Source organism: Syngnathoides biaculeatus, chromosome 6 (assembly GCF_019802595.1).
Source record: "Syngnathoides biaculeatus isolate LvHL_M chromosome 6, ASM1980259v1, whole genome shotgun sequence".
In the NCBI taxonomy this organism is placed as follows: domain Eukaryota; kingdom Metazoa; phylum Chordata; class Actinopteri; order Syngnathiformes; family Syngnathidae; genus Syngnathoides; species Syngnathoides biaculeatus.
The window spans coordinates 18,658,484-18,673,079 of record NC_084645.1 but is presented as its reverse complement, the minus strand read 5'-3'; the positions used below and the strand labels follow the sequence as shown (position 1 = coordinate 18,673,079).

The 14,596-nt window shown below is 42.5% G+C and overlaps 2 protein-coding genes and 1 non-coding gene across 3 annotated transcripts; 2 read left to right on the top strand and 1 right to left on the bottom strand.

Moving 5' to 3' along the window:
• Nucleotides 1-739: 739 nt before the first annotated feature.
• Nucleotides 740-4,956, top strand: LOC133502287 (uncharacterized). Its single transcript, XM_061822931.1, has 3 exons — nucleotides 740-857; nucleotides 996-1,099; nucleotides 2,974-4,956. Exons 1-3 carry the CDS (start codon nucleotides 749-751, stop codon nucleotides 3,376-3,378), a joined length of 618 nt encoding a protein of 205 aa, XP_061678915.1. The 5' UTR covers nucleotides 740-748; the 3' UTR covers nucleotides 3,379-4,956.
• Nucleotides 4,957-5,018: 62 nt separating this feature from the next.
• Nucleotides 5,019-12,668, bottom strand: tigara (TP53 induced glycolysis regulatory phosphatase a). The gene is made up of 6 exons (XM_061822930.1): nucleotides 12,412-12,668; nucleotides 11,422-11,459; nucleotides 11,207-11,328; nucleotides 10,617-10,694; nucleotides 10,406-10,516; nucleotides 5,019-7,054 (listed from the first exon to the last, which is right to left on the bottom strand). Exons 1-6 carry the CDS (start codon nucleotides 12,447-12,449, stop codon nucleotides 6,686-6,688), a joined length of 756 nt encoding a protein of 251 aa, XP_061678914.1. The 5' UTR covers nucleotides 12,450-12,668; the 3' UTR covers nucleotides 5,019-6,685.
• Nucleotides 9,506-9,578, top strand: trnaa-ggc (transfer RNA alanine (anticodon GGC)). Its single transcript has one exon. It is a non-coding gene; the product is annotated as a tRNA-Ala (tRNA).
• Nucleotides 12,669-14,596: the final 1,928 nt, after the last annotated feature.

Genomic DNA, 14,596 nt, shown 5'->3' with positions numbered 1-14,596 from the left:
ACAAATCTTTGGGTCGGAGGGCCCATGCACCTCCCTTCTTCATTTATGGAGAGGGGTTCAGCTCAACGCACCTAACCCTTGAAAAAGGCTGGTTGGGGTTAGAACCAGCACAATGGAAAAGGGGCATAAATTTGTCTCTCCAGGAGGATCCGGATAAATTGCATTGGCTAGACATCACAACACAGAAGAACATTTTACTCATTATACAAGCCAGTGGAAGAACACTGAGAAACTAATGGATGGGCTTACGCTATAAAATGAAGATGACTGCAAACACAACGAAGGCAGTTCAGATGATGTAGAATCTAAAACATTATCCAAAATTCCTTCTCGTCTTTGTGGTGCAGTTCCAGTTCAACAAGTGGCTGCCCAGGCAAATAAAGTGTTTATTTCCAAAGAGGCAGCGGCGTTCCTTGTTATGCTGCCATTAGAAGCTTGCAGAAATTCCGCAAGGGCAACCCTAAACTGCTGACAAACAAGAAGGCTTTGTGTCATTTGGGTAAATGAGTTAGCCGGTTCATCGACCCCCGTGTTTAAATAGGCCCGCTGGACTTTCTCCTCCTCCAGAAAGCAACTTCACACAGTAACCGAGTACGCTCGCTCTGCTCCAGAAAGGAGAGCGCGCTATTCCCAAATGACCATGCGAGCGGCTTTCTTCCCATTCCTCTTGACTGCCGCCCATGTGTCCCTATCCGTGGATTGTAAGTCCAGGTTCAAGGACCTGGAGGAGCTACAACTTGATCAGAGCATGATTTCAAACTCCAGAGCGCATGCAGCTGAAGCAGCCAGCGGGAAGCGTTACTACATCCGGCCGAGTGCTGGATCCATGAAGCAAGGTGTTCTTGGGCGCTTTCTGGGTGAGTCTGCAAGCAAACTCCTGGTTTTGCTGTCTTTGGATTTTTGGCTTGTACTAAGAATTAAGTTCAGATAAAACTTGCCTCCCGTCAAGACCTGCTTTTATTGGGCTCACCTGATTCTGCTTGAATTCCCTGCAGTTGCTCTGCCATTAATGAGAGACAGGGGCGACTTCGAGTACGTATTTGACATGAGAAGTAAGCGCTTCGTGTGCATGGACTCTCAGGGGGAGCGCCACAAATCTGTGAGTAACTTTTGTTTGCACTGAGAAGATAGCAAATTCAGAGAAGCCCGGTTTATCGCAGCAAATATGATAGAGAGCCACGTGCAGTATGCGGAAATCCATGAAATAGAAATGTGTTAGAAAACATTTTAAAACAGGGAGATATATTTGCAATTTAAATGTAAATAAATACTGCTGGTGAACAGTTCAGCCACCTCCCGCCAGCCATCTTTTAGGATGGACTCCAGCACACTCACAACCCAAGTGAGGATTAGCATGACGGAAAATGGATGTACGAACCCAATTCCGATGAAGTTGGGAGATTGTGTTCAACATAAGTGAAAACAGCGGCACGGTGGGGCATCTTGGTAGAGCCTTGGCTTCACAGGTCCGAGAACCGGGGTTCAAATCCCATCTCCGCCTGTGTGGCGCTTCCATGTTCTCCCCATGCCTGTGTGGGTTTTCTCTGGGCACTCCGGTTTCCTCCCACACCCCAAAAGTTATCACACTCAAAAGTCCCCAATAGTCAAGAATGACCCTCAAACTCCTGCTACTTCAACACATTTTAACGATGGGTTGTTTTTATTGAAGTCACATTTTTTGCTGAATTACCAATACACCACTGCGTGCTGTCATTTAACCTCTCTACCTAACGTGTACTACTAGTGTAGTAGCCTGCGGAATGCTCTCCGTTGCTGTTTGTGTTTTTGTGTTTCACGGGCGTCTCGAAACTCAAGTACACAAGATAGGACTTCCTTACCTTCAGAGAGCTTTCTTCTGATTTTTTTTCCCGACAACTCTTGCCAATTCGCTGAGGCGCGTTCTTCAAAGTCTCGCAACGAAGAGGCTTGCAATCCGGGATACAATAAAAAAAAAAAAAAACAAACAAACAGGGACATCGTCTAACGCTTGCGATGAAAGACTTTGAATGTTCTGCGGCTCTGTGGTTCACAGAGACTTCGCTTTGTGGACGAGTTCCCGACGCCGATATCACGCTGACCGGCTTCAACCTCCATTGTCGTGTCGCCGAGCTACGCTAACAAGCTTAATTGATACAGTTTTCAGAAGGCCAACATTACAGTTAAGATCCTTTTTTTGTTAGTCACTTGAAAGATTCGAGAATTTTGTGAAATACTGGATTTGTTTATTCTTTAGTCTTTCTGCCACTGCCATCAAATTTGCAACAAATAATAAATATTTCTCTTTGCTTGTGGTGAACTAATATACAGGTTTTACTTTTATGAAAAAAAAATGGGATAAATGGAGTTTGGCTCAATATTAAAAAAATAATATTCCACCGCCTTTCGTTTTCCATGTTCGCACACAGGTAAGTGCTCCTCCTTCGTGATTTCTGTCACATAGAGTAAAAGATCAAGGGCACAATACTGCGCCTTTGTGACGCAGTCCTGAGTCCCATGATGTGTCTATGCCACGCGGCCTAGTAGTCAGTCTGGGCTTGATGTGCTGTCGGTCGCGTCTTCAATAAATGCAGTTAGAAACAATGTCGTCTACCTTGCCTATGTATGAGTAACGGAGCTCAGGTATCAAAAATGGGCGCCGTTCGAGGCAGCACAACGGGCGACGTCACGTGAAAAAAAAAACCACATTCTCACACGCATAGTGTATGTTCTCTCTGCTCTGTAGTGGAGTTTGGGACCATCTCTGCTGTTTCTCGTTTCTTAATTAGGCTAAACTCTTCCAGTAGACCTCAGTGCGGTGATATGTTGCGGCGCAACATGCTATTAGGTGCACAACTCTAATGTCGGACTTGCCTCTGTTCCGTAAAAACGATTGCTTGAAAATTTGCGATTACAGTCGGGGTGCAAATGATGAACCACGATATAACGGCAGAAAACTATGTGGCAAATTGTCGTTGTTGTTGTGTGACCAAACAGAGGCACAAGAACAGCGCCGGCTGTCTCTTCAGCCGGATTGGCTTCATCAGTGCAAACCAGCGCGGCACGTTTTCCTCTCCAAGGGGAAGTCGGCTTCTACTCCCCCACCTGGAATCTTGGGAGCTGTCCTCCATCTTGCTGAAGCGCTTTCTTACCCCCTTGGCCAGGAGGCAGAGGAGAAGCGAGGAGGTGAACCCCTCCGACCCGTTAAGGTCCGAATCGCTTCCTTTGCATTCTGTGAAGGACCAAAAAGATTTGGAGCACGGGCAGCTGGAAACGGACCAGGCAGGGGCTGTATCAAAAGAGACCATCTCGTCCTGTGATGACCCCTTAAAGGTCCTGCACGCCAACGGACCGGTGAGTCCTGTCAAGACCATTATAGCGGACCTAGCCGAACAAGACTGACTTCATGAACCTGGGCAGATTAAGTTTTCAAGGGAAAGAACCTACACCGGGACGTCAATCCGTTCCCGAGAGGTGGCCAATACTATTTTTCCTATTGAAAACAATGGAAAAAATTTTGTTCCTGAGTCAGACTGTCCAAAACGTAAAAGATTAGTGATTTTTTTTTTTTTACATTAAGACAGTAATATGGAAGTAAATATTTGCCACCAGGATTTGAATTAAAAATGCCACAGAAAATTTCATGTTGTAAAATTCACATTATTATTTCTAAGTGATCACATTTTCAATAGCTGTATTTCAGTTTAACTTTTCAATGTTAACAAATTGGCCATGTAAAAAAAATTCAAACGCAATATTTTCAGTCTCCTGAGATTCAACTGGCTACAATTCGCTGTCTGAAATTCACCGTTCACCAGTTACGCTTTCTTAGTATGTGACGTCACGTGACTGAGAAAGTGTAACTAGATTGGCTGGGTATTGGGTTCTGACCGGAGGTAACACTGCCTTCTGAACACTGAATTTAGATGGTGAATTTCAGACAGCGAATTGTAGCCAGTTGAGTCTTAGGAGACTGAAAATATTCCGTTTGAATTTTAAAGACGGATTTCTTCATATAGCAAATTTGTTGTCATTGAAAAGTTAAGATGAAATACAGCTAATAAAAATGTGATCACTTTGAAATAATGCGAATTTTACAACATAAAATCTTCTGTGGCATTTTTAATTCGAATCCTGATGGCACATATTTACTTGGATACAATAACTGGTATTATTAGAAAAATCTTTTAAAAAATCCAACATTACAAATGAGAAATTAGCCACTCTATACCAATTTAAAAAAAAAAACAGCAAGTGGTCTTTGGAGTCGCTTCTCTATAGGCTAAAGTTGTATGGAACACCCTTTGCTAAGGCTGGTACTTCTTTTAGATTTTCGAGTATTTCGAGTTAATACTTTAATGCTTCCAGAATATAAGTTTTGTGAGGTACACTTTGTTTTCGAGGCATATTTTTCCACAAAAAATGTGCTCGCATCCCAAGTTATATGACCTCTAGCACTGTCAATTTAGTTCCCAACTCAGCGTCAGTCATCCATTTGCAAACTGCTGATGAGTCCAATTGCCGTGGCAACAATGAAGCTTTTCCTGACCAGAGAGAGACGCGACATTCCCAAATGTAGTTTTCAAATGACGATCGTGTGGTGACAAAATGCGAGGTAGTGGCAGTACAGGAATTGTTGGGGGAAAAAAATGCATGGTGTCATGTGGCAGGGTTGGAAAAGCGCTCGGCTTTCCTTTAATCTCCTTTTGTCAGTTCAGCTTTAGACCGCAGGGAAGATGTAGCAATGTTTGTTTTGCATATGGAAGATCCATAATCTTAATGAGCAATCGTGGCGATATATAAATGTCTTTTTTTTTTTTTTTGGAATGCTTCATGCTCAATTCTTTGGGATCAGCTGGTGTGTTTGCAGCTGTTCATGTCAGGTGCCGGACACCAACTCGTAGAAATGATAAAGGTATTTATTTATTGAATGATGCACAAGGACTTTTCCGTTATCGCTTGTTATTTATGTTATTTCGAAGTGGATGAATAAAGTCATTTTCCATGCATTTGTGTGTCTTTATTTCGAGTAGGATTTCTTTAAAAAGCAATGTACGGACAAACAAATGCTTTCATAATTTTAATATCATTGTGTTTGCACTAAAGTATTGGGACACATAAAACAGTAAGCGAAAATGTCAGAACACAAAAATTGTTCCAGTTAATGAATACTAAGACTCGTATCTTTTGCTCTCTTTGCAAAGACTTTCCTTTCTCTTTGTCATAAAAATCCACAAAGCAAGATTGTCTCATTGATTTTGCCAAAACGGTTGTTTGATGGTCCAGTTCTTAAACCCCAAAGTCGTCCAAGTATGCCTTAATTGACTTTGCTTTATCTTTGTCTAACTTAAGCACTAAATAAAGAGCAGCAGCATTCAAAAGCAAGTTCAGCTGTCATGGAGTTACATATTTTGGACAAGGGGCAAATGTTCACAAAAGAAAACGTCAACAACAGAGTGCATGTGTAACAATGGCGTTTCCTTTCTCATGAAGGTGCTTCTCCGTGTGGTGTCTCATCAAAGACTAAAATATAAAATCACGTGCATATTTAGTGTTGTACTGGGATGGAGACATTCTTGGAAGAAAGGCAGAATAAATGACACTCTACGTCAGTGCTCGAATAACCTGGACTTTGTCTTGCTGTGTTAACTGACAACAACAAACATCACTAATTTCCGCCCAAAATCCGCAGTTAAAGCTTGGCTGTGTTCTTTTTAAAGTCCTAAATGCTGTGAACAACGGAACCACACAGTCATTATGTGACAAAGTTGCCCACGCTCGCGCCAATAAACAAGCAGGTGGCCAGTGAGCCAATGCAAAGTTTAAATTAACCATGGTCTAGTTTTTAAAACAACCGATGCAGGCTGCTGATCATTTACAGTGCGTGTGCTAAAACAACTTGATATGTAGTTGATCACTCTTGATCAATAATAAAATAAAAAATTGTTGTATGCACCAAGAAAGACTGGTTAAACCAGGTTCTGGAGAGTTGGGTGGAAAAGAACTCGACTGGACTTGAGAGCATGGTGTGATTTATTGAATAATCTGTGCCACACTGAAAAATAGACATCAGCCTATCATCCATCTCGTCGCTTAATTGAGGTGTGGCCAACACGTCGATCACACGCGCCGATTAATTTAATAGGTTTGACCAATCTTGGCCTCTTCTGACATGTGCACATAAAGGCGCATTCTAGTAAACTGCCTCCCTATTTAGAGTCTGTCTCTTGCTTTCTCGACCCCAGTCGCAGCGATGCGACCGACTCCCCCCACCCTCGCGAGAGGCTGGCTGCTTGAATTGTAGAGCTTGGGGCAAAAAAAAGTGTGCAAGCCCTGTTCTAAAAAGTACAACTAGTGTCACAATTTAAGAATAGATGATCAACTGGCGCGTCTATAAAAAGATCCAGCATAGTTTTCTTGGTTGAGTGTGTGTGATGATGATGTGTTTCGTCAAGACTCCTTTTACAGTTGGAATACCAAACAGCAGAGGTTAACTTCTTTCTACCCTTTAAGACTGTTAAGTCTGAAAGGATTTGTTGAAATAATCACTTTAATCTTGACTATTGGATTTTTTTTTGTAACTCAGAAATGTCCTTCCTGACTTTTTTTCTCCAAAATTCCTTCTCTTTTCAGTGTGGCTTCAATAGTAAACAGCAGTTTTCACGACTTCTCCATCTTGTTTTAGCTGTGCCAAATGAGCATCCGTTGGCTATGTCTTAATATGATCTCCCTTGTTGACAAACAAACATTGAATGTGAGACACTTTGAAGGCCTCATCGTCCTCCTTCATCAAGGTGAGAACAAAGCGACTCACTCCCGCATTGGGACTCAAAGAGAACATGCGCCCTCTGCTGCAGCCGTCAGGCACGGGGCAGTGTAAATCGTCCACGAGGAAGCGCATGGTCACGCACAGGTAGGCCCCGTGGGAGACCACCAGGGCGTGGGCAGGGAAGTCATCCGCCTCTTCGCCGTCCAGTTGAGGTGCCGAAGAGCGCTCGTTGTCGCTTCTGTTGAGCTGGTGCTCGCGCCAGACTTGCTGGACCATTTTGAGCCAAAACTCTTTGACGCGCTGCTTCACCTGAACAGGTAAACATCTGTTGTTATTGAAGACGCATTTAAAACTTACATCCGGCAGCTCTGCGTTATTTTGTGTCATCCAGGAAAGCTTGCCACATTTTTTTTTGGCTTTTGTTAAGACCTAGTTATGGATTATAAAAAGGATAATGACCAAAAATGCAGTTATGTAATACAATGGGATGATTATTGGGGTTCCCACACAGAGTTTATAAAGTATGGGACAAATAAAGTAACTCCCTCAGCATGTAGCTGCAGACTTTGTCAGTCAACAAACACAGTGCAGCTCATCCTCTGGCTCACGAATGTCATTGCAAGCAATGTTTTTCTTGAAAGAAATCTGCAGGGTACGACTAAAAACGCAACAAGCAGCCACATTTAAACAGCCTCTCTGAGTTTCTTCAGTCGAAGAAAATTCAATATCAAAAGCCACAATTAGCCTCATTCTAATTGTTGAAACTGTTACTGGTACTCTAGTCTGCAGCCTTCACGTTCCCAAAATAAAATAAATCCCTGAACACTAAAGACTTGTTAATGTTTCAATTTAAATGTCATCCCAACCCTGTCACTAAATCACAGTTTATTTTGTTCCCTTTGCTGCACCCAATGTGAACTGAACCCTGAATGTGAACTTAAAAGCCACGGTGGGACCAAAAGGTGATTTTTGGTCCAACATTAACCCGTAGCGGCTTTACCTGATAACCAACCCCCCCCCATAAGGGCAACCCTAACTATGATGTAGCCAGTGACGAACACGTTTGACACGACAGTTTTAGAAGCACGACACCCAATCTCTTTTCTCCCAAACAGAACAAACTGCAGGTTGCGAGTGCAATTGGGATCCTGACGCAACACCCCGCAACTACGGAGCATGCAGGCGCTGATTATGAGCCTCAAATCTATCTTTGGCCATCATCCTTATCCTCCTCCTCATCATCATCATGTGCTCATCCCATGCTAGGATGGAGCTCATTCAACTCTGTAAACAAGTAGATGAATAGAGGCAACCCATTTCTGAAATAGAACATCCCAGACATGCACGCGCACACACCCTCGAACACAAATAGAAGCAAGTGGTGACTTTTTAATCAGAGGTGTTGCGACAGTAAAGATGATGCACTTTGATCACAAGATGTTATTCAAGCAAGTGGACGCAAAAAAACAAAAACAAAAACAAAAAAAGGCCCGCACATTCTCTCTTTACAGTAGGCAGCACAAGCACTCAGTGTCTGGCCTGATATGTACTGCCCTCTAGTGGCCTTCTTTCGGTCCAGCTGCAATTTTATCTGCGAGCGTGGCCAGTTTTTTGGCAGGCTCTCCGGTTTGTGTTTTGCTTACTCTGCTGCATCCGTTTTCGATAAATTCTGGATTGGTGTGATGAGAAGTTCCAATTATTACTTAGAACAGGACTACAGTATTATTGTTCAACTCGAAAGTAGAGTGTTAGGGCTAAGAGGAGAAATCTGTAAAATATGGCTTTGCTAACATTTTTAACAATAAAATGGATCATAAAAATTATTTTAATCCCAAGATATAGAATATCAAAAGTAATGTAAAATAACGGAACTTTTACACCACTGATTGACGAAAAACCAATGTTCTACCTCTTATAAATCTTAACTATTGTTACGTTTTAATTTATCTCCATGGGATCCATAAAATATTCTGATATAGGATGGAGAAGGACAAAATTACAGAATACCGTAATTTCTGGCCATAAAACGCGACTTTTTTCCACACGCTTTCAACCCTGCGGTGATGCGGTTAATTTGTGCATTTTTTTGAACGGCTGCAGGGGGACACTCGAGCAGAATAGGTAAGAGTGAGACCAGTGGAATATGTGTGCCGAGGAAGTGACTTTTATCGGCATGTTTTTTTTTTACCGGCCCTGTTAGCGCCGAGCTAGTCTGTTTCTGCTGTGTTACTGCCGCGTCTCATTGATTTAGGTGTTTTTTTTTTAATTGTCTTTGTTAGTGCTGTGGTACCATGTTGGTACTGTGTAGATGCTACAGCTGTTTTTTTAAATTGGTATGTTATTTGTTTTTTTTTTTACCATCCCTGTTCGTGCTACTGTGTTGTTGCTATGTTAAGCTAAGCTAAGGTGTTACAACTTTGAAAACTCTGTGTACCGTCTTTCTTTGTACATATCTCGTGTTTCAATGTGGGTTTCAATGTGGGCATTTGCGGCTTTTACACAGGTGCGGCTTATGTGTGTACCAAATGGTATTTCCTTTACAAATGTACTGGGTGACCCTTATAATCAGGTGCGTTCTGTTGGCCGGAAATTACGGTAGTCGAAATCCCGCTACGAATTGGGATGTCTCAAATGTAGACTTACTGATAATCATACAAATAATATGCAGAAAATTGCAAGTTTGTTTCTTCCTACAATCATTTTGAATCCATCAAAATGGTAATTATCAATTAATTAATACCAATTATACTCTCATTGAGAGGCTCTGTAGCTCAGTGGTTAGAGCACTGGTTTGGCAAACCAGGGGTTGTGGGTTCGTATCCCACTGGGGCCTCCACTCCCTGAGAAGGGTTGCGTCAGGAAGGGCATCCGGCGTAAAAATGCCAAACATATATGTGCGTTCATCTGATATGACACGCTGTGGCGACCCCGAAAGGGACAAGCCGAAAGGGGTAGATAGAATTATACTCTCATTTGAAAGGCAATGAACGTTAATCCATATATTTGAAAATGGAGCCGCAAGAGTCGAGCTGGGCATTGAGAACTGAGAGCCAATTGGAACCGGGACTAAGATTCTGGTTCTGCCAGAATTGTTCAAACAAAAACATTTTCAATGCCTACAGTCTGCCGAACCTGAAGAAGAAAGTGGCAAAAACCAACGAAGAAGAACACGTGCAAAGACGTGCTTGTGCTAAACGGCGGCGATGAATAAAAGTGTTTCTTTACTTTGTTCAAATAAATGACCGGTCGCACTCTTGCATGGATGGTTTTTAGTGTTTATTTTAGTCTTCAAAGCAAAGTACACAAAAATTAAATATAAATTAATTTACCATACTGGAATAAAAACAGAAACAGTCGCATTACAAGCTTAACGTTCAGGTAAAACTTCACTAAAGATCAAACTTAGAAACTGTGTCTCAGCGGTGCATAGGTAAAGGAATCAATGTTTTACAGAGCATTTGGCTCCATTCATTACTTTTTTTTCCATTTTAAACCATGCTAACTTTTTTGACTGAGCCCACTACAAGAATCTGAATTGAGAATCGTTTGGAACTGGAACTGAAATGAGGAACAGGAATCAGGACCATAATCCCGCAAATTTAAATGATGACAAATGCTACACAAGAGTAAGCAAAACACGTATAAATCCATTAATCTTACCTGCTCTTGAGTCTCTCCATGCAGAGGAGTGAAGGTTGCGAAGGACTGACCAGCTGCTTTGGCCATATCTTTTGCCTCTTGCACTCGCTTGCCCTCTGCTATCCCAAAGCTCTAAAAAAAAAAAAAAAAATAAAAAAAATAAAACAAGTACTTTATCATTAAAAAGTAGGAATAACATGCAAATGTATTAGAGAGCACTGCTTTCACTGACTTTCTCTTTAAGCAGGGGGTCACACACAAGCTGCAGACCAGCACAACTACTGTTATGTTTCACAATGGTTTCAGCAGTCTGGAAAGGAACAACAGCAATTAACCATCCGTTTCCTGTACAATTTATGTTGTTCAGGGTCACGTGAAGCTGCCAATCACAGAGGACATAAAGAGACAATCAAACTTCCACACTCACATTCATACCATACCGGAGTGGGAATTGAACCCACACAGGCAAATGAACCTTCCACCGTCAGTGGCTCTAACAACAAACAGTTTGAAAAAAGGTTATTCAGTTCGTGAGAAGAATTATTTTCTTTGAGTCCTGCTGAGGTTAATCATTTCTATTTTCGCTTTTTATGACTTGGAATGAGATGACGTGACATGAAATGCTGCCATTGGTGGCTATCCAAGTCAAATTTACATTTAGTGCTTTAATGATGGTGACACTGGAAGTGATTCTATCTAACAGAATTCTATTTCCATTATTTTCCTATAAGAAAAAATAGACTGAACCCAAGAAACCAGACCAGACCGTGTTTAACCTGTTGACATTTCCATTCCCCTTTTGTGAGCAGACAAACATCAAACCTGTCGCGCTCGTAGCATGTCACTAACAAACAGGTTGGAGAACTTGACATCCTTCAGGTAGTGACCCGCAGCCTCGGCCTGCTGCAATCCCACTTCAGACAAGGGACCGTCGATGGCCTGCCCTGGATTCAAGACATAGAACACAAGAACACAAAGTGATACCCAAAAATGTGGAACATCCTTCACATTTTATTTATCTTTTAATAATACCATACCTTGCAGCAGACCCTCTTTATTGAACTGGGTTTCTCCACTGTAAGAAATAAACATAACATCGAACATATTATGCAGGAAGGTTAGAGCACCCTTCAAATGCCACATTGACACTATTTTGTGCTTTCTGTGCACTGTCACCTGCAAGTAAAACTGTATAGATATACAATGACATTTCAAGCTTACGAACAGCCAGCTTGGAACTAATATAGCACAAAAAGTAAGTTCATAATATTTGTTTGATATAATATTTCTGACCTAATGCCACTATGAAGGCTGTATTTTTGGGGGGCCTAAATGGCCGTCTATTATTGTACTAGTTAGAGCCACTCCAACGACTAGAGAAAAATTCCTTGTGTTTTTGACATACTTGACAAATAAAGAGTATTCAGATTAAATCAAGAAATGGGGTTTCCAACGGTGTATTTTATTCCCAAGAAATAATCTAACAAAGACAAATTTCTGTAATTTCTCCAGCGTGTTGCTACTCAATGTCCAAATCGGGTTACTGCGTGGTAAATGGAGGCCCTCCCGTGATGCATGAAAACAATAACGCTCCATGGAGACCCCAAAAATATGGAACGAAGTTGCCATAACATCACTCTTATTATCTGAGCTTGAACGCAGAGAAACACGCTGCGCGTTTATTTTACAGTGGACTGCATGAATTCTGTTAATAGCAACGTGTTATTTAAACTGATGGGTTCAACGTGTCTAGCTCACAGGTCATCTATTTAGGGCGGAAGTGGATACCGACATCACCGATACCTAGAAGAGGGCCGGGAGTGTCAATTCTTGTGCACTCTGCTGGTCACTCTGACACACTACACTGCCACTGAACAATAAACTCAAACTAAGTCACGAGAGACGCGCATGTATGTGTCACATTTGTTAGCAAAGTCACAGCAAATCACACAGAAAGAGTTGAGCTAGCTGTTAGCGCTCTATGTGGAACTGGCAGCTGCTCCTGCCACCGCCGCCGCTTCACTTACTGTCGAACAAACGTCAGCCCCAACCTTAAGGACTTCATTTCCAGGAGCCCCTCCGTCAAGCAACCGGCAAGCTTTCCGCATTCAACGTGAGCTGCTTGGGATGGCTTGTGACGGAGTATGACAGGCACACGCACATAAAGTATGTACTGCTGTACTTTCCGGTCACCCTTTCGTCGAGTATGCTGGTGCTAGTGAGCATGTACGCAAGGCCATTTGAGGAAGCGACCGCTTTACCACAATTACGGTAAAAACGGCGTTACTTTCCAGTTTTCTTAAATCAATATATATGCAACCTGAATGGACGTTCGGAAGAGATGCATTTATACTTGGAGTCCTACAAAATGTAATAAATAAATAGATAAATAAATAAATATTTGGACATATAAAGTAAATAAAGATCCAGTAAAGAGAAGGTAGTCAAGTTCAGAAGATGGAAAACGAAAAGAATGAAATGAGAAAGAAAGGATGAAAGGGAACAAGGAAGGAAGTGAGGAATGACAGAAGAAAGAGTAGAAGTAAGGTAGTCAGTAAGGAAGGGAGCAAGGATGGTTTGAAACATGAAATGAGGGAAGGAAATGAGGATTATATGAAAGAAGGATGTATTGGAAATGGAAGGAAGAAAAGAGAGAACCATCTACCTAGTCTTCAACACACACACACACACACACACACACCACACACACACACACACACCACACACACACACACACACACACACACCACACACACACACACCCAAGCATTAAACCCGAGAGCTGTGCTTGAAAACCCTAATTTGAAATCCTATATTAAAACCGTCTAGAAAGTCAGAATTTAACACTCTGTCAACCCATTAATACCAATATTATGTTGTGGTTGCCGCTTGCAGTATTGTGAAAGGGAGTGTTATGTGACAAAAGAGTCTCTGCTAGGATGAAGGGCAAAGTCTATAAAACAGTGGTGAGGCCGGCCATGATGTACGGATTAGAGACAATGGCACTGAAGAGACAACAGGAAGCAGAACTGAAGGTGGCAGAAATGAAGATGTTGAGCAGGTTGGATAGGGTTAGAAATTAGCTCATTAGAGGGACAGCCAAAGTTGGATGTTTTGGAGACAATGTTAGCGAGAGCAGACGTCGATGGTTCAGAGGCGAGAGAGTGAGTAGTATATTGGTAGAAGGGTGTCGAAGATGGAGCTGCCAGGCAAAAGAGATGAGGACAGTGGGTGTTAGAGAGGAAGATGCACTAGATAGGCTTAGAGGGAAAACGCTGTGGTGACCCCTAACAGGACAAGCCGATAGGAAAACAAGAAGTATTGTGGAAGGGTCTTGCAGACATAAATGAAATATGATGGAAGCGCTAATATTTTTTTTTATTGAAACAAGACAAAGATTGCTGAATATGATGCTGGAGACAACATTTCCTATTATAAACCTCAAAATACAATGTAATGCAAGTCTGTGTCTACTTAAAGCCCAAGTGTCATCCCGATAAACATTCTAAAATAGATTGTAATGAAAAATAACACCACACAACCGAGTGAAGTTACCGGGGCAATAGTACACGATTGAGCCATATTCAGATGATATGCGATCACAGCCAAACAGTATCCCCGTCCGATCCACTTCCATGGCTGCGATGAGCCACAGTGGCTTATGACGGAGCCGAGCGGTGCTGCTTTAGGGGGTTGCTCATCGACGCCACAGTACGCAATGAAAAACACAGTCGAGCCGGGGCCCTTTACTGCACGCACGCGGCTGAGTGAGGCATTCTCGGCTGGGTTCTTCAGAGCCGCCCCCGTCCGCAAAGCCCGACGCGCAGCCTTCGCAGAAGCCGTGAACTCCGAATGCGGCGCCTCAGCCGGTGTGGCTGATTTTCGGCGCTGTGGTGGCATACAATGGAGCCGAGCCGTGCTGCCTTTAGGGGTATGTTCAAATCCGCCGCAGTACTTGTTGAACACCGTCGAGCTGGGGCACATTACTGCCTACCTGTTATTTGGAACCCACGAAGCTCTCGTCCTCTGCACCCGTGCAATCCATTTTTCACAACGAACCGGGTCTCTTGCAAACTTATGAAGCGTAATTCCATTCTCCCGAGTGTTCAAGCAATGTCCAGCAATGCAGTGAGCCGGCATTTTGGCTAACACGAAGGAACAATGTATGGAAACAAACGAGTCCACTTGGGGGCACCACTGTCCTTTACGTCA